Below are 22,240 nucleotides of genomic sequence, written 5' to 3'. Positions count from 1 at the left end.
CTACAGTGCCCACTGAAACTTTGCAGAAAAACGCCCAGCATTACAGTTCTGCACTTGATCCTTTACCATTTAAGGAGTTCTTCCAGTGCCCTAGCCAGCATTCTTCCCCAGACCAACACCACCACAAAACTGGCCATTCATCTTATTTGCTGTTAGTGGGATCTTGCTGTGTGCAAATTAATTGCCACATTTCCTGCATAACAACAGTGACGAAACTTCAAAAGTAATTCATTGGCTGTTAAGTGCTTTGGGGCGTCCTGAGGTTAGGATGAGGTGCTTTATATAAATGCAAGTTCTTGCTTTCTTTTCCAAATTTGTGCTGTGTCTGGAGAGATCAGTTTGAGCCATATGAAAATAGCTGCAGTGGTTACGGATCTGTCACTAGTGGTGAGAGCAATTTGTGGTGATAAATATACCTAGTGACAGAATTGATTAAACAACGTAGGAAGTACCCGACTTCAAACTAAACTAAGAGGGACATTTCGCGGCAGCATTGAAAGCAAGGAACAATTATATCTTGAACTTAATGTCTGGATGACTGCGTAGGGGTTTTACATAGCTCTGATGGCCTGCTGCATTGATTGGATTTCCATTTGTATCCCAGTTTAAATGTAGTTTGCATGTTTAGCCTTCAATCTGTTGAAAGTTGGGCATGGTGCTGTGGAGGAGAGATCAGAATCTCTCCCACAGGGTGGAAAAGTGGAATGAATGGTACAAGGGGGCACTGCTCCTGGAACACTGCTCCCATGCCACCTAACAGCCAGCAGAATTGGTCGAAACCGTTTCCCCCATGGCTTACAGGCAAAGTGTACAGTGTCTGAATCAAGAAATTCCCAGGTTCAGTCCTCAGTCTGCGCTGAATTAGCTGATCTCAGCCAGGGCAGCAGCTGGGGTGCTATAGTTGGCCTCAACATTCCTGAGTTAGGGAAGCGAAGGGTAGGGAAAGTTGCCTGTGCCTCCTGGTCCTGATCGCCCTCTTTGACCCCTGTGGAAGTGTGAGTGTGTGGATGTCAGTGGAGGACACGATCAGGCTTGGCATTGATGCCCTCCCCTATAGTGGATAGCCTCACTGTCGAGACTCGCAGAGAACTGATGGCTACTTGCATGAGGTATCAGAGGGTGTCTCCTTTCAGAAGGGAAGGGGAGAAAATTCAAAAAGGAAGAGAGGGAAATGTCTTGTCAGAGGAGAAGCTTGTGCCGCAGAGACTAGAAAAGTGAAGAAAAAATAAATAGCACCTTTCACGTCCTCCTGACATCCTGAAGCACTGTACATCAAGCAACTTACTTTTGAAGTGTAGTCACTGCTGTAATGTAGGCAAATGCAGCAGCCAATTTTCAAACAGCAAAGTCCCATAAATAGCCAGTGAGAGAAATGACCAGTTAATCAGTTTTTGATGGTAATGGCTGAGGGAGAACTGTTGGCCTGGATGCAGAGAGAACTCCCTGCTCTTCTTCAAATACTGGCATGGGATCTTTTACGTTCACCTGAACAGTCAGATGGGACATGGGACCTCAGTTTACTGCCACGTCCAAAAGACAGCATGCTAGCATGCAGCACTCTGTCAGTACTGAACTGAAGTGTCAGCCCAGGTTGTTTGTTCACGTCTCTGGAGTGGGACTTGAGCCCACAGCCTTCCGACACAGATAAGAATGCTAACAGCTGAGAATTTGCAGTTTTAGAATTGTTGTTTATCACCAGAAAGTGAGATCATTATTGAAACAAATTAAATGGCCCTAATCAAAGTCAAAAATGACATCCATCGACTGAGACCATGGTGCTCTATCCCTCCTCTTCTGTCTCGATCTCTCTGAACCTTAGACATGTTCGCCCACACCATCCTCTACCATTGTCCAACTCAGTGGGACTGCTGCAGTCAGCTTCCACATGTACGCTGATGATACCCAACTCTACCTCTCCATCACCAACCGTTGCCTCTGTTTTGTCAGACTGCTTGTCTGACATCCAGTCCTGTGTGGGCCGCAATTTCCTCCAGTTAAATATTGTGAAGACCAAAGGCATTATCTTCAGCCCTGCCACCAACTCTGTACTCTTGTCACCGATTCCATCCCTCTCCTCAGCCACTGTCTCAGGCTGAACCAGACTGTTCGCGACCTCGGCGTCCTATTTGGCCCTGAGCTAAGCTTCCAACCCCATTTCCTCTCCGTCACAAAGACCGCACACCTACATAACATCGCCTACATCCGCCCCTATCTCAGCCCATCTACTGCAGAAACCCTCATCCATGCCTTTGTCACCGCCAGACTCACCTATTCCAATGTTCTCATGGCTGGCCTCCCATTCTCCACCTTTCATAAACTTGAGCTCCTCCAAAACTCGCCTGCTTAAATTCTATCCCACACCTAGTCCCATTCATCCATTACCCCTGTCCTTTATGATCTACGTTGCCTCACAGCCCCCCAATGCCTCAAATCTAAATTCTCATCCTTGTGTCGAAATCCTTTCATGGACTTGCCCTCCCTATCTCTGTAACTTCCTCTAGCCCTACAATCCCTCGAGAACTCTCGTTACTCAGAGTCTTGCTGCATCCCATCTCTCTTCACCATTGGTGGCCGTACCTTCAGCCATCTAGAGTCTATGCTGAAATTCCCCCTCTAAATGCCTCCACCTCTTCACCTCCCTCTCCTTCTTTAAGACCCTTCTTGAAACCCACTTCTTTGGGTACAGCCATGTGCAATTTACCAGTTGTAATTATAGAAATTTACAGACAACATTACAATTCCTAATTCAGAGTGTACAGATAAAATGAAGTTGATAGAATGTATCTGAGCGCAGAAATTGCACATGGACTGTGAAACATGTTGCCACAAAAGGTTACATACACTGCCATTTATACCTTTTTAGCTCGTTATCTTGGCCCCAGGCTTGTGTAAATCTCAATTGTCTGATTTGGATATGCAGATCTAAATTATGCGGCCCTAACAAAAAAGGAAAAGAACCCAGCTATCTAATCGAAGTTTGTAAAAGAGATTTATAAAATTTAGTACAGGGCTAGCACAGGTGCAATGGGCTGAATAGCCTCCTCCTGTCAGTGATCTCTCTGGTTCTGCTGCTCGGTTCTGGTAAAGGGGGCTATTGGCATGAGAATGTGTTCCTTGGGAATTCAGACCTGACTACAATGTTAAAATGTGTTCAGCTCTGCAGTAAGAGAGCACAGCATTTCTTCTCAGCCCAAAAGCTTCCGTCAAATTGTCTTTGGGAAAGAGTGGTTGACTGGATCAGCACTTGCTTGTTCCAAATGTAGAATTCCAATGTACCAAGCTGCTTTCCCATTTATTCTCAATGCAAAATGATCAGTGCAAAAACTAAGATCACTAATTGTGTAACCTCGAATTCAAGTGTAACATGTTTCTCAATTATTCATGTTTCCATTCTACTCAACCTTATCAGTCCAGCACATTGGCCACCTTTGGCACATCAGCTCCCTGTAAGATCTTAAATTATACTCAAAAAAGAAGTTTCAATCTAGATTTTATTTGCAGCATGAGTGATTGACTAGATTGAGGTACATCTTTTTTTAAGTTTAAAAAAGTACCGTGAATCCAGGAAACCTGAACTAAAAGCACAGGAGTACCAGCCTGTGAAAGAGTAGGCAGGTTAACATTCTAGATGGGACGTCTGCTGATGTTGTCCAGTCTGCACTGTTAACCTATCTTTCTCTTTTGATGTCATGACCAATTCTGGTATCTTTTTGTTTTTCCTAAGATAGGCTCACGTGGAGCATGAACATCGGTCATGAGCCTGTTGGGCCGAATGGCCTATTTCTGTGTTGTAAAATCATTTGTGACAAATCTTAGTTGGAGCTCCAGAGTTCTCCATAAGTCAGTTAAGTGATCATCGGCATTCAAATGTGTAGTAATCTTGACTCATTTGGTAGCACTCTCACCTCTGGTTTAAACCCTACTACGAACCTGACCGCATATTCTAGGCTAGCACTTCAGTGCAGTACCACGTGGGAGTGCTGCATTGTCGGAGGGCCATTTTTCAGATAAGATGTTAAATCAAAGCCTCTTCTGCCAGCCGCCAGGTGAACGTGAAAGATCCCATAGCAGTATTCAAAGAAGACCAGGTAGTTTTCCTGCTGTCCTGGCTAACATTTTTCTCTCTAACAATGCCTCCAAAAAACAGCCTATTCACTCATTTGCCATTTGTGAGATCTTGCTGTGTGCAAATTGTCTGCTGCATTTGCCTGCATAACAGTGACTGCACTTCAGAGGTAATACACAAAATGCTTTGGAGTGTCTTAAATACGTGATAAATGCAAGTTTATTCTTTCATCCTTATTCAGAGAAAAAGAGACAAATTGAGTGCTACCCAAAAAATGTAGCTTTTAAAATATGTAGTTCACATTGAGGATTTTTTTAAAATTGTCCTTTAATGGGTGACACTAATCAGAAAATTGTTCATTAAAGTGCCCAAAACCAGGGGTACAGGTTTAAAAGTTTGGTGGGACACTTCAGGAGAAATCTGAATGGGTATTAATGATTTACAAATAGGGCTGTGAACTCACTTTGACCAGTAATGGGGATTCCACAAAGAAGTGTCTGACTGTTGTAGGATCAGAATCCACTAAAACCTAACTGCTTACGTTAAATAGTGCAAGACCGCTGCTAAATGGGATGATGTGAGCTTGTGCCTATGCTCAAGGCCAGCAGTTTTATTGTTTCCATGGGAAAAGTAATTGAATCACGGGATGGGATTGGCCAGCTGGAATTTGAGTTTGATGTCGGCATCCCACGGATGTCTACTATTCTACCGAATTCTGCCCAACCCTCTAGACCTGCCACCACCAACTCCTGCCTGACACCTGATTCACTGCCAGCTCCCACCCAGCTCTCCTAATCTATCCCTAACTCCCTGTCCCTTTACCTTTGTGTAAAGTAAGTTAAACTAGCTGGGTGAGAGCTTTCGATGCAAATTGCCCCGTCCATTCCCAATCCTCCCTTGTTTCTGGGACCTGTTCAGTTATTCCTTTGATCACCTTTCCTACAAGATTCAGTACAGCGATCAGCTGTTATAAAAATGTTGTGCCTGTTCTGTTTAGTACTAGCTCTTCCTAGAATTGTTACAGCACAGAAGGAGGCCATTCAGCCCATCGAGCCTGTGCCAGCTCTTTGTAAGAGCAATCCAGCTACTCCCGTTCCACCGCTCTTTCCCCCATAGCCCTGCAAATTTTTTCCCTTCAAATATTTATCCAATTCCTTTTTGAAAGCCACGATTGAATCTGCTTCCATCACCCTTTCAGGGAGAGCATTCCAGATCATAATTACGCGCTGCGTAAGAAAGCTTTTCCTCACATCTCCTTTGGTTCTTTTACCAGTCACCTTAAATCTGTGTCCTCTGGTTCTCGACCCTTCCACCAATGGGAACAGTTTCTCTTTATTTACTTTATCTAAGCTCATCATGATTTTGCATACCTCTATTAAATCTCCTCTCGACCTTCTCTGTCTAAGGAGAACAACCCCAGCTTCTCCGGTCTATCCACATATCTGAAGTCCCTTATCCCTGGAGCCATTCTAGTAAATCTTTTCTGCGCCCTCTCTAAAGCCTTCACATCCTTCCTAAAGTGCGGTGCCCAGAACTGGACACAATACTTCAGTTGTGGCCGAACCAGTGTTTTATAAAGTTTCAACATAACTTAGTTGCTTTTGTACTCTATACCTCTATTCATAAAGCCCAGGATCCCCCAGGTCTCTCTGTTCCTGCACCCCCTTTAAAATTGTACCATTTAGTTTATATCGCCTCTCCTCGTTCTTCCTGCCAAACTATCACTTCGCACTTCTCTGCATTAAATTTCATCTGCCATGTGTCCGCCCATTCCACCAGCCTATTACTATCCTCCTCACTGTTTACAGCACTCAAGTTTTGTGTCATCTGCAAATGTTGAAATTGTGCCCTGTAGACCCAAGTCCAAATCATTAATATATATCCAAAAAAGCAGTGGTTCCAGTACCGACTCCTGGAGAACACCAGTTCGAAAAACAACCGTTCACCGCTACTCTCTGTTTCCTATCACTTAGCCAATTTCATATCCATGTTACCACGGCCCCTTTTATTCCATGGGCTTCAATTTTGCTGACAAGTGGCATTTTATCAAACATCAACTGCGTTGCTGTCATCAACCCTCTCTGTTACCTCATCAAAAAACTCAATCAAGTTAGTTAAAAATGATTTGCCTTTAACAAATCCGTGCTGGCTTTCCTTTATTAATCCACATTTGTCTAAGTGACTATTAATTTTGTCCAGGATTATCGTTTCTAAAACCGAGGTTAAACTGACTGGCCTGTAGTTGCTGGGTTTATCCTTACACCCTTTTTTGAACAGGGGTGTCACATTTGCAATTCTCCAGCCCTCTGGCACCGCCCCCTTATCAATTGAAGCTACCAACTCTAATCCCATTTTCTTGCTTTTTCCCTGTATCCTTTTAAAGTCTGCATTTTCAGGCACTTACCCAATTCCTTCTTAACTGATGTTTAAGTTGCCACTTCTTGTGAAACATTCCATGTTCTCTGTGAGGGGGAAAAAAATTCTTTTAACTTCCCCCTCATTCTTATCATGATAACGCTGAGTCTATGTCCCCTTGCTGCTGATTATTAACCAGTAGAAACAATCTTTTTCATTAACAGGTTCCCGGTTCATATACACAACATATGGCAGTTCAAAGGAGTGGGGTTGTTGCAAAGGCTCGATTTAATCTACCTGAGGTCTCGGTGAGCTCTACAGTTCAGCAGCTTCTCTGAATTAGAAAAACTGAACTTCTTTACTGGCCTGTTGAGGTTAATGGAAAGCTCTGTTAGGGGCACTGAGTTCCAGCCACTGGAAAAACCTTTTCTTAAAAAAAAATAGTTTCATCAAAATATTTATCTATTTCAGCTGCAAAGTTGCAACCAAGAAAAAGAGATCACAACTCACAGGGGCACTGTCTCCATGCTGTCAAAGTAAATCTAATTTAGTTAATTAAGAAATAACTGTTAAACATCTTACAGTACTTTTTTCACCTAGAGCGTACATTTATAATCAATTATTTAAATAAGCTTAAGAATTTTTAGCAACAGGGAATGGTCATTAGGTCCGAATAGCTTGCCCCTTTTTTCATCAGCCACATTTCACCAGCTTCTCATCATATATCTGTCGTTTCTCTCTGTAGAAATGCATCACACTGCCTTTTGAACCCACCCATACTGTCTGCTTTGGTGGCCATCATTGGTAACTTATTCTAAAAGTCTACAACCGTGCAAGGTGAAAATGTTCTGTTTGACTTCTCGCTGCACACTTTCAAATTTTTAACTTGTGTCTCTGGTATTTGATCCCCTCGCTTCACTTAGCAATTCCTGCTACTAGATGCAATTGTGATGTTGCCTCTTTGCAACAGCAGTGTTTCAGAACTGAGTTATTGAGTCTCTTACATCAACTCCCCCCCCCCCCCCCCCCCCATCACCAAGTATCCTCTCTGCCCCATCTAAGTATTTTATCCAAACCTATCTGGATTCCCACCTGATTAAGCCGATGCGTTGCCTAGAGACGTATCTTCTGAGTGCTGTTGTATTGCTGGCGATTGCATACAATTTCACGCCAGGCAACCCACGCATTGATTTTGCGATTCATTTGTAACAAGACTCTCTGCGGGATTAACTGCTGTGTGGTTTCAATGAGCGAAGGGCAACTGAGTAAGCCTGCTCATTTAAGCATCCGACACAAAACGTGCTAATCTGTTTCGCTTCTCTCTCTTGACTAGAAACCGCTCTGTCGGCTCGGTGCCCCGATGAAGGAGGAGATAAGGATGGCGCAGCTCATTCACCAGAACACCAGGAGGACTATAAAGACTTTTTGTGTAAAGATTCGACCCCAGGTATAGCCGATGCAAATGCATCACCACTTAGCTTTGTATTTATTAAAATAAAAATAGGTAGCTGGCCAAGCATGTATAATAATGATTGAGGGATCAATGTTCTGTAGTTCCAGCAGTGGTTTGAGATAAAAGTTTGGTGGGATTAAAGTAAAATGTACACAATTATAATGATGTTGATGTGTGATGTACCTGACTTACCTCTGCTAAGTGCTGTTGCAGGATCCCTTGTCCAGCATGATGATATGCTGCCTTTAACCCAGTGAGTGCCTGACTGGCATAGCATTCTAGAACCATGAGAAAGGCTACATAAAGTCAAGGACCCATCAAACTGAAACAAGTTGGCAAAAATCACATTCCACTTTTATATATTGAAAGTAAAAGGATAGCAACTCTCCCCAATGGTTCACCCCAGTTTATCCGGCGAGGAGTTGAGCCATATGGACCAAGAAAGTTTCCAGAGTTGATCACTGGTTTCTACTGAGTTAGCTGATCTCAGGCGGACAATGGTGGGGTGCTACAATTGCCCTTGAGAGATCCTTTGATTAAGGATGGGGAAAATCAGCCTGATTGCTATCCAGCAACCCCCTGCTGGAACTATGTGTACATGGACTCCTGGTGAGGATAGGATCAATAGCTGTGATGTCCTCCACAACAACAACTTGCATTTATATCGCTCCTTTAATGTAGTAAAACCTCCCGAGGCACTTCACAAGAACGTAATCAGACAAAAACTGACACCGAGCCAAAGAAGGCAAAATTAGGACAGGTGACCAAATGCTGTAGGTTTCAAACAGCATCTTAAAGGAGGAGAGAGAGATGAAGAGATTTGGGGAGGGAATTCCAGAGCTTGTTGCCTAGATGGCTGAAGGCACAGCTGCCAATGGTGGGGCGAAAGAAGTGAGGGATGGAGGAACGCAGAGTTCTTGGAGGGTTGTAGGGCTGGAGGAGGTTACAGCGATACCTGTTAAATAGGCCAACAACCTTTCTAGAGACACTGACACATCAAGAATAGCCACATGAGGTAATGGAGGGCACCCCGTGCCATTGATACCATATCCCCACAAAAGAGTTCATGCCTTTAGGAGAGGAGGCAAGGAGAGAACATTGGCAAAGAAAATCAAAAAGCAACAACATAAAAGGATGGTTCACCATTGGCCTTTCGAGGAGTTGGGACGAAGAAGGGCAGACCAGAAGACTCCAGAATCGATTCCTCGTCTATACCTAGTTAGCTAGCCTCAGCCAGTCCTATAATTGACCTCTGTGCTCCTGATTGCCCATTTCTGATTACTATCTACTATCCTGCTGAGCTGTGCGCACGGAGAGTCTTTGGATGAGGAGAGAACCAAGCTCAAAGGTGATGCCCTGCCTCAGTTGAAGATAATGCTGACATAGTCTAAGCTCACACGTGAACAATAAGATACCGGAGGTCCCACAGACCTTTACTTCCATAAGAGTTGGTACCTAGAGCAGAGGAGAAAACTGAGGGACAGGAGTAAAAGTATAATTCTGAAGTATTGGAGAAGGGGAAATGAGCCAAAATACTTATCCTATGGTCTTTCTGTGATTATCAGATTAGTGCCAACTAATACACCATTTACAGAGTGTGCGATGGGGTCTCTGGTCCTGTGGGTACTAGGGTGACGCTTTCTAAGAATTTCACTTGACTCCTCAATAGCCATCAGAGCAGATGTTTGTCTCATTTTGCAAAACTACACTTTTCCAAGAGACTATTGGGATTGAAATCACATTGTGCGATATTAGTAACAAATGTGTTAATAAGCTACTTTAACGGAGTGGTTGACCTGTTTAATGCACCAACACGTTCATTACTAATATCACAGTTTCAACCTGTGAGTGTTCTGACTGATTCTGCCCTCCAGTCCTTCTACCAGGTAACCTATTTGAGGAGAAAACATGGGCATGTAAAATTAATCATTCCTCACAATGCTGAGCATTTGCTAAAGGACACAGCTACGTGAGTGAAGCATGTCTGATCACTGGGATTGGATGGACCAAAGTATCTGTGATATTGTGTATATGTTGAGAACTATATATAAAGCAGTAGATTGTTTTTAATTAAAACAATAATTCAGACTTAAGTCAATATTCCTTTGTTTATTTTAAAGCAATGACGAAATCCAAGGATGAGAAAAGTAAAGAAAATGTTTTGAAGAAGAAAACGTATGGTCCAAAGAAAGTAAGTAATTTAAAGTTATTGTCATTTCTGCAGGGTATAAGTGCTACCAACCAGATTATATACTTATCATGGGAAGAAAATGACTGTTTGTTACTATTTACTAATTCATTAGGATTAATGTTTTAGGCATGTCACGGTGATGCTGTGCACTGGAGACGTGACGTCATGTCTCAGAGTACTGGCAGGTTTGCTTCACACCGATTTCCCCAAATGTTGAATTCTCAATCTGAGCTTTGCCATCATACAGAAAGCAGTAATGCATCTTCCTCCCTCTCTACCCCCAGGAAAGTACCTCCCAAGGCACATTCACATGTCCAGAGGCTGTTTATACAATGGGTACAAAGCACCTTTTTTTTGCTTTCTTGGCGTACACTCTCTTTGTTATACCCACAGTTTAAGAAAAAAATATGTATTTTTCCTTCCCTTTCCATTTGTCTCTCCATCTGGTCGTTCACTCTCCCAATCACTCTCTTCATATTTTCACACTGAAACTCTTACCCAGAGTCCTTTTGTTTTTTTTTCCTTCTCCCATCGTGCACTTCAGTTGGAGTTAATCTGCGGCTCGTGAAACTGCAGCGGTCAGGAGCAGGTTCCCAGACGTGTAGAAATATCTCCGAACGGTAATGATGTGCCACACGGTCCCCTTCCTGTTCAGGCAGCAGTAGTGTAATGTGTTTGTCTAGATTGGGGTGTCCAAGCTTTTGTCTTCGTGGGCCACGTGCAGTGACGCCTCAGATCGGACGGACGGTGGGGGAGGGGACCAGGTGTGAAGTTTAAATCCACGATCCCATTAATTTGCCAATGTCTCAAGTAACTGATACTAACAGTTCTGATTCAGGATTCATCCACCGATGAGGCAACAGCACTAAGATCAGCCCTTTCCAAGCCTCCAGGCCCACAAAATTCACACAGGACAAAACCAGTAAACAAGAAATGCAAGTGCAAATAGGACTGACTTGTCTGGGCTTCGAGGGCCAGATTGTCCTCTGGTCCTGTTCAAATTCAGAGGCCATCATCTCCCGAATTACTTGATCCAGACGCACTTTTAAGAGCAACTGTGCAGGCTTCAGCGCACCACTGTTCTAGTCTTCTACAACCAGTGCCCTCCCTCCTTGTGTGACAACTGGGAGCCAGCTCCAGGATAATGAAACTAATTTAAGTGAACATCCTGAGACACATCAGTGGAAACACATGACAACTTATTGAAAGATACATTTGTGGAGATATTAGTAAGATGCACAAGGCTTTTTCCTGAAAGTCTAATGGAAAAACTACTTGTTCAAAGCAGTTTTATGCATTTTAGCACTCGCATACATTCTGTTGCAAAAGGCCTTTTGGTATGCAAGGTTTTATATATTAAAGCATAATCTTTGTTTAAATATTCTGCCCATCGGCTAGTCTTATTTAAAGGATAGATAAGCAGGTGGGTTTTAAGAAATACTTCAGGCTGTACTTTCAGTTTTTTTTTTCTTGCCAATTTTCTTCTCTCCTGTAGGCGCTGACTCATGCTGGGTCAAGGTTCCATAGAAACTGACTTCCGCCTGGGACTTTGCATACGTGACCACTCTTCCTGTTTGAATCCAGACAGGGAGCACCCAGCAAGCTATTGGATACAGCCAAGGCCGATCCCGTCCTTGCATGAGAACCAAACACGCGGGCACTTTCCAGCAAAGATCAGGAGCAGGAGCTTTGGCTGTTCTCTTTCCTTCCCCCCCCCCCCCCAACCCTCAGGCACTGAGGCCAATTGTACCTCCAGCTTGAGAGCCTTTCTCACCTTTTGCGCTGGGTAATCTTATTGTTAACCCAACCCAACCAAACCACCAGGGGAACCCCTCACTTTCAACGACTGCAGCGGTTACTATGCCTTATCTAAGTTGCACTCCCTATGAGGAAGGGGCTGCTAGACACTGGAATGTCGTTCAGCCATTGTGAAGCAGAGAATTTGAATCGGGCAAGCTTATTGATGTTGTGCAAAGTGTTGTGCCTTTCAAAGTCACTAAGCCCCTCTTATATTTGAGAGTGCATCCTAGAGTATTCCATTTATTTTAAAGCCCTCCTTCTCCTCTCCCCCCCGCCCCCCCACCCGTCCCACAATATTAATTAATATCGAGATCAGAGCCCTAAGTAACTAAGCAAGTTGTAACTGTAGCTTTACTGCCAACGTTTGCGCCAGACCTCCACCTTCATGATAAGAAGGCAGTGCCGACGTCGCTGAACATCAACATTCTGCATCAGCGGAAGGTGTCCCAGAGTAGCTCCAATGGAAGCAAAGAGCAGTGACTTCAAGCTGGGCTGACGATCAGCCCAGAGCCGCTGGGAAAGCTCGCTAACGGCTGGTGCCGTGCTTTCCCAGGGTTAGGCAACGCTTTACTGGCTCTTCGGTTGGTCCATAGTCGTGGTCCCCGCCCCCCCCCCCCCCCATGTTTTCAATGGACACGCTTCGGAATATCTCACGAGCAGCCTTGCAGCAACCAGTCGAGAACTGGCAGGCCTCCGCCAGAGATAGAAATTTGATGATTTTTTTTTTTTAAAAACACGTCAGAGTGTCAGCTTGGTTCAGTGGTAGCACCCTCACCTCTGAGTCAGAAGGTTGTGGATTTTTCTTTTCGTTCTCGGGATGTGGTGATATTGGCTGGCATTTAATGCCCATCCTAGTTACCCTGAGAAGTTGGTGGTGGAACCTTTTTTCTTGAACTGCCTGTAGCAGGTTTTGATACAACTGAGAGGCTTGGTAGGCCACTTCAGAGGGTTGTTAAGGGTAGTTAAAAGTCAACCACATTGGAAAAGTAGTCACATATAGGCCAGACCAGGTAAAGACGGCAGGTTTCCTTCCCTAAAGGACATTAGTGAAGCAGTTAGGTTTTTAACGACAATCTGACAGCTTCGTAGTCACTTCAAGCCCTACTCCAGCACTGGAGCACGTAATCTAGGCGGACGCTTCAGTGCAGTGCTACATTGCCTGCGGTTCCGTCTGTTGGACGAGACGTTAAACCGAGGCCCCATCTGCCTGCTCAGCTGGACATAAAAGATCCCATGGCACTATTCGATGAAGAGCTGGCAGTTATTCTGGCCAACATTTATCCCTCAACCAACACCACTAAAAACAGATTAACTGCACACTTATCTCATTGCTGTTTGCTGTGTGTAAATTGGCTGCCACATTTGCCTACATAACAGCAGTGACTACACTTCAGAGTAATTCATTGGATGTGAAGCCCTTTAGGATGTCTTGAGGATGTGAAAGGCATTATATAAATGCAATTTCCTCTCACGTAATTTTTTGAACATAGAAGGGGGAATACCTGAATTCTCCTCCAGACCTACCTTCTGCATTTAAACTTTCAGTAGTTGGTTTAACAATTTCTGAAGTTTTACATAGAATTTACAACACAGAAACAGGTCATTCGGCCCAACTGGTCTGTGCCGGCGTTTATGCTCCACACGAGCCTCCTCCCACCCTACTTCATCTAACCCTATCAACATATCCTTCTATTCCTTTCTCCCTCATGTGTTTATCTTGTTTCCCCTTAAAGGCACCTATGCTAGTCGCCTCAACTACTCCTTGTGGTAGCAAGTTCCGCATTCTAACCACTCTCTGGGTAAAGAAGTTTCTCTTGAATTCCTTATTGGATTTATTGGTGGCTATCATATTTATGACCCCCTAAGTGGAAACATCTTCCCTACTTCTCTACATCTACCCTATCGAACCCCTTCATAATTTTAAAGACCTCTACCAGGTCACCCCTCCGGAAGTATCATCAGGAAAGTGCTGGATAATGAAGTGACTCAATTCTCTCTCCAAGTTCACTCGCTCCACAATTATCCTGTTTCATTGGGCATGTTCTCCGATCGTATTTGAGAAGCCAGGGAAGTCTTTTGACTGGTGCTGTGGTTGGATCAGGACCATCAAAATAGATTAGCAGGAATCGACTCAAAGACCCTGAGAGAAATGAGCAGTTTACATATCTTTAAAAGAAGATTTATTTGAAGAGGGTAATGGAAAAAGAAAGAAAATGGGACTGTAGACTCTTACGCAGTTACCCAGAAGGTTCTGTGCACAACCTTGGTTACGCCAGAAGGCTGGAATCAATAAATTAGAGCAACAGCAATAAGTGTCACCCCTGTATTCAGTGTTGTACAGTGCTGCCTCTGTTCAGCGTTATATAGTGTCACCCCGGTGTTCAGTAGCTGGCCTCCCATCTTCCACCCTCCATAAACTTGAGCTCATCCAAAACTCTGCTGCCCGTTTCCTAACTCGCACCAAGTCCCGTTCACCCGTCACCCTGTGCTTGTTGACCTACATTGGCTCCCGGTCCGCCAACACCTCGATTTTAAAATTCTCATCCTTGTTTTAAATCCCACCCTGGACACGCCCCTCCCTATCTCTGTAACCTCCTCCAGCCCTACAACCCTCTGAGATCGCTGCGCTCCTCCGATTCTTGCCTCTTGCACATCCCCGATTTTAATTGCTGCACCATTGGTGGCCGTGCCTTCAGCTGCCTAGGCCCCAAGCTCTGGAATTCCCTCCTTAAACCTCTCCGCCTCTCTACCTCTCCTCCTTTAAGACGCTCCTTAAAACCTAACTTTTTGACCAAGCTTTTGGTCACCTGTCCTAATACCTCCTTATGTGGTTTGGTCTCAGATTTTGTCTGATAATGCTCCTTTGAAGCGCCTTGGAATGTTTACTGTGTTAAAGGCGCGATATAAATGCAAGTTGTTGTTGTAGTTGTAGTACAGCGCTGCCTCTGACCTTGTGCAGTGTCGCCTCTGCGTTCAGTGCTGTACAGCGCTGCCTCTGACCTTGTGCAGTGTCGCCCCTGCGTTCAGTGCTGTACAGCGCTGCCTCTGACCTTGTGCAGTGTCGCCCCTGCGTTCAGTGCTGCCTCTGACCTTGTGCAGTGTCGCCCCTGCGTTCAGTGCTGCCTCTGACCTTGTGCAGTGTCGCCCCTGCGTTCAGTGCTGTACAGCGCTGCCTCTGACCTTGTGCAGTGTCGCCCCTGCGTTCAGTGCTGTACAGCGCTGCCTCTGACCTTGTGCAGTGTCGCCCCTGCGTTCAGTGCTGCCTCTGACCTTGTGCAGTGTCGCCCCTGCGTTCAGTGCTGCCTCTGACCTTGTGCAGTGTCGCCCCTGCGTTCAGTGCTGTACAGCGCTGCCTCTGACCTTGTGCAGTGTCGCCCCTGCGTTCAGTGCTGTACAGCGCTGCCTCTGACCTTGTGCAGTGTCGCCCCTGCGTTCAGTGCTGTACAGTGCTGCCTCTGACCTTGTGCAGTGCAGCCTCTGCGTTCAGTGCTGTACAGCGCTGCCTCTGACCTTGTGCAGTGTCGCCCCTGCGTTCAGTGCTGTACAGCGCTGCCTCTGACCTTGTGCAGTGTCGCCCCTGCGTTCAGTGCTGTACAGCGCTGCCTCTGACCTTGTGCAGTGTCGCCCCTGCGTTCAGTGCTGTACAGCGCTGCCTCTGACCTTGTGCAGTGTCGCCCCTGCGTTCAGTGCTGTACAGCGCTGCCTCTGACCTTGTGCAGCGTCGCCCCTGCGTTCAGTGCTGTACAGCGCTGCCTCTGACCTTGTGCAGCGTCGCCCCTGCGTTCAGTGCTGTACAGCGCTGCCTCTGACCTTGTGCAGTGTCGCCCCTGCGTTCAGTGCTGTACAGCGCTGCCTCTGACCTTGTGCAGTGTCGCCCCTGCGTTCAGTGCTGCCTCTGACCTTGTGCAGTGTCGCCCCTGCGTTCAGTGCTGTACAGCGCTGCCTCTGACCTTGTGCAGTGTCGCCCCTGCGTTCAGTGCTGTACAGCGCTGCCTCTGACCTTGTGCAGTGTCGCCCCTGCGTTCAGTGCTGTACAGTGCTGCCTCTGACCTTGTGCAGTGCAGCCTCTGCGTTCAGTGCTGTACAGCGCTGCCTCTGACCTTGTGCAGTGTCGCCCCTGCGTTCAGTGCTGTACAGCGCTGCCTCTGACCTTGTGCAGTGTCGCCCCTGCGTTCAGTGCTGTACAGCGCTGCCTCTGACCTTGTGCAGTGTCGCCCCTGCGTTCAGTGCTGTACAGCGCTGCCTCTGACCTTGTGCAGTGTCGCCCCTGCGTTCAGTGCTGTACAGTGCTGCCTCTGACCTTGTGCAGCGTCGCCCCTGCGTTCAGTGCTGTACAGTGCTGCCTCTGACCTTGTGCAGCGTCGCCCCTGCGTTCAGTGCTGTACAGTGCTGCCTCTGACCTTGTGCAGTGTCGCCCCTGCGTTCAGTGCTGTACAGCGCTGCCTCTGACCTTGTGCAGTGTCGCCCCTGCGTTCAGTGCTGTACAGCGCTGCCTCTGACCTTGTGCAGCGTCGCCCCTGCGTTCAGTGCTGTACAGCGCTGCCTCTGACCTTGTGCAGCGTCGCCCCTGCGTTCAGTGCTGTACAGTGCTGCCTCTGACCTTGTGCAGTGTCGCCCCTGCGTTCAGTGCTGTACAGCGCTGCCTCTGACCTTGTGCAGCGTCGCCCCTGCGTTCAGTGCTGTACAGCGCTGCCTCTGACCTTGTGCAGCGTCGCCCCTGCGTTCAGTGCTGTACAGCGCTGCCTCTGACCTTGTGCAGTGTCGCCCCTGCGTTCAGTGCTGTACAGCGCTGCCTCTGACCTTGTGCAGTGCAGCCTCTGCGTTCAGTGCTGTACAGCGCTGCCTCTGACCTTGTGCAGTGTCGCCCCTGCGTTCAGTGCTGTACAGCGCTGCCTCTGACCTTGTGCAGTGTCGCCCCTGCGTTCAGTGCTGTACAGCGCTGCCTCTGACCTTGTGCAGTGTCGCCCCTGCGTTCAGTGCTGTACAGCGCTGCCTCTGACCTTGTGCAGTGTCGCCCCTGCGTTCAGTGCTGTACAGTGCTGCCTCTGACCTTGTGCAGCGTCGCCCCTGCGTTCAGTGCTGTACAGTGCTGCCTCTGACCTTGTGCAGCGTCGCCCCTGCGTTCAGTGCTGTACAGTGCTGCCTCTGACCTTGTGCAGTGTCGCCCCTGCGTTCAGTGCTGTACAGCGCTGCCTCTGACCTTGTGCAGTGTCGCCCCTGCGTTCAGTGCTGTACAGCGCTGCCTCTGACCTTGTGCAGCGTCGCCCCTGCGTTCAGTGCTGTACAGCGCTGCCTCTGACCTTGTGCAGCGTCGCCCCTGCGTTCAGTGCTGTACAGTGCTGCCTCTGACCTTGTGCAGTGTCGCCCCTGCGTTCAGTGCTGTACAGCGCTGCCTCTGACCTTGTGCAGCGTCGCCCCTGCGTTCAGTGCTGTACAGCGCTGCCTCTGACCTTGTGCAGCGTCGCCCCTGCGTTCAGTGCTGTACAGCGCTGCCTCTGACCTTGTGCAGTGTCGCCCCTGCGTTCAGTGCTGTACAGCGCTGCCTCTGACCTTGTGCAGTGTCGCCCCTGCGTTCAGTGTTGTACAGCGCTGCCTCTGACCTTGTGCAGTGTCGCCCCTGCGTTCAGTGCTGTACAGCGCTGCCTCTGACCTTGTGCAGTGTCACCCCTGCGTTCAGTGCTGTACAGCGCTGCCTCTGACCTTGTGCAGTGTCGCCCCTGCGTTCAGTGCTGTACAGCGCTGCCTCTGACCTTGTGCAGTGTCGCCCCTGCGTTCAGTGCTGTACAGCGCTGCCTCTGACCTTGTGCAGTGTCGCCCCTGCGTTCAGTGCTGTACAGCGCTGCCTCTGACCTTGTGCAGCGTCGCCTCTGCGTTCAGTGCTGTTCAGCGCTACCTCTGACCTTGTGCAGTGTCGCCTCTGCGTTCAGTGCTGTACAGCGCTGCCTCTGACCTTGTGCAGTGTCGCCTCTGCGTTCAGTGCTGTACAGCGCTGCCTCTGACCTTGTGCAGTGTCGCCCCTGCATTCAGCGCTGCCTCTGACCTTGTGCAGTGTCGCCTCTGCGTTCAGTGCTGTACAGCGCTACCTCTGTTCAATGCTATGCAGTCGCCACTGCCTTCAGCACAGTGCAACTCTTGCCACTGCTAATGGCCTCTTTATTTAGGAATTTTCCATAGAAATACTAGTAAAGCAGGAAAAAGAAATATGGGATCAAACTGCCCAATATCCATGGAAATGACAGCTCTTATTACAGGCACAAACTTGCACCGTGCACGTTAACCTTGGTATTAATCAGTGTGTCGTAAGTAATGGGTACGATGGTATAGTGCTCACGCTGGTGGGCTAACAAACCGGAGGTTGTGAGTTCAAATCCCATCAGGTTGGAAAATTGAATTCAATAAATCTGATAATTGTGGGCTGGCACCAGAAAAAAACCACCACGAAAACGGCCAGTTAGTTGTAAAAATCCGACTACCATCCCGTCCCGGTCTGGTCTACATATATTACTGCTGTTCTAAATTACATGGTTGTCTCCTAGTGCCCTCTGAAGTGACCCATCATCATCATCTCAGGGAAAGTAAGAATGGGCAATAAGTGCAGCCGTTCCCATTCATCCCCATAATGGGTATATGTTTTTTAAAAAAATATAGAAACTGATGGAAATACACGCCGGCATCTAAAAGGTGAAACAAGCAATTTAACATTTCTGATGCTGATCAAAAAAACATTAAACTCTTCTCTTTCAGATGCGCTGTCAATTTGTAGCATTTTCTATTTTGTTATCAAGTTTCCAGTGCTGGCTGTTTTTTTTTTTTTCCGTCTTATGTTGTGAGTAACAGATGCTGATTACTTGACTTTGCCTGCAATTATTTCTGTTTATTTAATATTTCTCTCCCACAGCCACCTCAGCAACTCTCATCGGAGAACTACCCCAACAACGATCCTGACTACTGTGTGTGGATGCCCCCTACAGGTACATCTACACAACTGCAAGGAAGAGTTTGCCTTTTGGAGAGATTTTTAAAAAATATATAATACTACATTCCCCCCATGCCCCCCCCCCCCCCGCTTCCCCAACAACAATTCTTTCTGTTGAAATCAACAGTGGGAAGAATAAGGAGGCCACTTACTGCTTGGATAATAAGAGTCTAAACGGGATAGAGGAGCAGAGGGATCTGGGGGTACAGATACACAAATCACTAAAAGTAGCGACACAGGTTAATCAAAGAGCCAAACCAAGCACTAGGGTTCATTTCTAGAGGGATAGAATTGAAAAGCAAAGAAGTTATGTTAAACTTGTATAGAACCTTGGTTAGACCACACTTGGAGTACTGTGCACAGTTCTGGTCTCCATATTATAGAAAAGATATAGAGGCATTGGAGAGGGTGCAAAAAAGATTCACAAGAATCACACCAGAACTGGGAGGATATACTTATCAGGGAAGGCTGAACAGGCTGGTGCTCTTTTCTCTAGAAAAGGGAAGGCTGAGGGGTGACCTGATAGAGGTCTTTAAGATTTTAGTTGGGTTTGATAAGGTAGATGTAGAGAAAATGTTTCCACTTGTGGGGGGAGTCCAAAACTAGAGGTCATCAAATATAAAATAGTCGCTAATAAATCCAATAGGGAATTCAGGAGGAACTTCTTTACCCAAAGAGTGGTAAGAATGTGGAACACGCTATCACAAGGAGTAGTTGAGGCGTCTAGCATAGATGCTTTTAAGGTGAAGCCAGATAAGCACATGAGGGAGAAAGGAATAGTAGGATTTGCTGATAGTGTTAGATGAAGTAAGGAGAGAGAAGGCTTGTGTGGAGCATAAACACCAGCATAGACCCATTGAGCCAATTGGCTGGGTTTCTGTGCTGTAGTTTTGATGTAACTGGATGAACTTGCCAACAAAAAAAAAATTACTCCAAAACAAACTGTCGCTTTTTATAGTATGTTTAAGATATTTCAATTTTATACATGCACTTAGAGAGAGGGAGGTGCAATATGCCTCTGTTTAATATAATTTTGTGTCCCTTTCCTCCACGAACTGCTTGTATCTATATTGAGTACTTGTAAACAAAAAAACAACTGAGATGAGCACATTTTATGTTACTGGATAATTAGTACATCCTCAGATACTGTGTAAGTGTCTGTGGATTTTAATATTCTGGGATTCAGCTGATCTACAACCCGTTCTGATTTATTAAAAAACAAATTGAGACAGTGGAGAGGGGCTCATTAAATTCCCAATTGAAAAGGGTTGAAATAGCTATTCCCCCCTTCCCCCCCACTCACTAAAATTCCTCCCTCAATCAAACGGTCATGGTTGTTTGTGGGATCTGGCTGCGCGCAAAACAACATTTGCCTACACAGCCATCTCAGCCGCTTCATCGTTTGTGGAGCACTACAGAGCATCTCTGGGAGAGGTGAGGGGGCACTATATAAATGCAATTGCATTTTTTTCTTTTGGGATAAGAGTGAGGATTTAGAGATGCTCCCTGACACTGTGCCCAAGGACGATAGCAAGAGATCGCAAAATAGATATGGCTCAGCAGGCCTATTCTAGCTCCCCATCCAGAAAGAATCTACAGTTCATTGCCCCCACCCGTCCCCTTAAAATATCCAAATGGTTCCGGGATTTTCACCTCCAGTGCCCTACCATGTGTTCATCACTTCCTGTGTGGAGAATCTCCCGACGTCAGATGGTTCCTAACCTTTCTGTATTAATTGGAAAGGGTTTTTTTGTTTTTGGTAAACTCATTTGCAAAATTTGTGTTCTCAAGTTAAAAGTGGAAGGAACTCTTGAGAGAGGAGTTCAAAGCAGCGTATTTTTACTCTTGTTTAAAACTTGTATTTGTTGTTGTTCACTTTCATTTTTCTTTTCTCCTCCCTAGGTCAAACGGGCGACGGTAGGACGCATCTGAATGACAAATATGGCTATTGAAGGCTGGAGACGGTCGCCACAACCCAAGGGCTTTGACTATGCTGTGGAGAATTTAAAAACGTGGCTGTGCCACCACCTTCAGAGCACCACGTTTGGATTCTGGGCACCGATGCTCTGCTGGCTGCAGCATTAAGTGGAGAACAGCGCGACACCGTGAATTTGGTTAAATAATTTTTGCCGCTGTTTGTATCCCTGCGCCCCACTCTATTTAGGACGTTTGTGGGATCTCGCTGTCTCGCATAAAGAACGTTGCTCCTTGTCGGGGGATCAGGGTCCCAAGCGACGTCTTGCCCAACGGCCACTCCCGGGGACGTTACACCATGGATCGATGGGGCACGAGTCTGCGCCTGCGGCGAGCGCGCGGATTTTGACGCCGCCGCCACGAACAGCCCTTCCCCCACCCACCCAAAGTGGAGGGCAGGCTCACAGGGATAGGAGCCTTTCACTTGTCACATGGGATGACCTTGCATCTCTTTTTTTTTCCCCTTGAGAGCAGGAATCACAGCTTGGTCAAGCTGCGAATAGAGGCCCAGAGATACCTGCAGCAGCAAAGCCTGTCGAAGGCAACGAGTGAAGGAGAGCCTGGCCACCAACAGCCACTGGCCCACATCATGTGCAGCATTGAATCAAGTAAAGCCGTGGGGTTGGGACAAGGCACCCGCAATAAATAGCCATACCGTGCACTCCATTCACGTCTGTCTGTTACGTACGGCGTCATTTTAACCATGTTATTGGTTTCTTCAGTGTTCGCTCATATTTTGTTTCTGTAACAGAAACCTTCAGATACAATACAAGGGTAACGTTCAAACTTCAGGCTTCCCACTGGGAGCCTCACCCACCTGAAGTTCATATCAGAAATTCTGGGGGTGCTCTGCGCACCATTTTCCGACCGTTAAAGGTGCAGAGCACCCCCACCCCCCCCCCCCCCCCCCACCTTGGAATTTCCCTTGTATGTGTACATATATCAGCAACCATGTTGTATTGTTGCTTTGAAAAGGGAGAGGGTGTGCTTTAGTAATTGTGGCATTCAACTGCTTTGCTATAATGGGAATAAATCTGTTTCCTTGGGCCTGCGAGTATGATTTTGTTAACTTGTTTATGTTTGATGTTGCTTAAGCAATGACTTAGGCAAACTACCTGCCCAAACTATTAACCTGCCTACGTCCTCTTGAAGTTGTTTGCAGCCCTCGTCACAGTTCACTGCTGAGAACATTCACATTAGGTCAAAAGCCTGTGGTGCAGGACAGCGCCAAGGTTGAAAAGAGCAAGGGAGAAGGTGGGGTGAATTGAGACGCAGGCATTGGGTAAGGCCAAACTTGGCTTTTAACCATATTAATGCAGCTGGGCCAAAGGAGGAGGGGTGGTCAAAGAGGTGGGTTTTAAGGAAGATCTTAAAGAAGAGGGAGGTGGAACGGTTTATGGAATAAATTCCAGAGTGTGGGGACCA

General features: G+C 46.7%; 1 protein-coding gene across 2 annotated transcripts in view; it reads left to right on the top strand.

Annotated features, from left to right (window-relative positions):
* The window catches only part of slc4a1ap (solute carrier family 4 member 1 adaptor protein), a 119,862-nt gene extending 97,993 nt beyond the window's left edge, over positions 1-21,869 (top strand). For both annotated transcript variants that reach the window (XM_067985147.1, XM_067985146.1), the window contains 4 exons: positions 7,755-7,868; positions 9,995-10,065; positions 18,764-18,836; positions 20,744-21,869. In XM_067985147.1, the coding sequence (XP_067841248.1) occupies positions 7,755-7,868; positions 9,995-10,065; positions 18,764-18,836; positions 20,744-20,793 (308 nt within the window). In that variant the 3' untranslated portion in view covers positions 20,794-21,869. The remainder of the gene's footprint in view (positions 1-7,754; positions 7,869-9,994; positions 10,066-18,763; positions 18,837-20,743) is intronic.
* Positions 21,870-22,240: the final 371 nt, after the last annotated feature.

Source organism: Heptranchias perlo, chromosome 5 (genome assembly GCF_035084215.1).
Source record: "Heptranchias perlo isolate sHepPer1 chromosome 5, sHepPer1.hap1, whole genome shotgun sequence".
NCBI lineage: Eukaryota > Metazoa > Chordata > Chondrichthyes > Hexanchiformes > Hexanchidae > Heptranchias > Heptranchias perlo.
The sequence above is the reverse complement of the archived record's forward strand: the minus strand, read 5'-3'. Positions and strand labels throughout refer to the sequence as shown.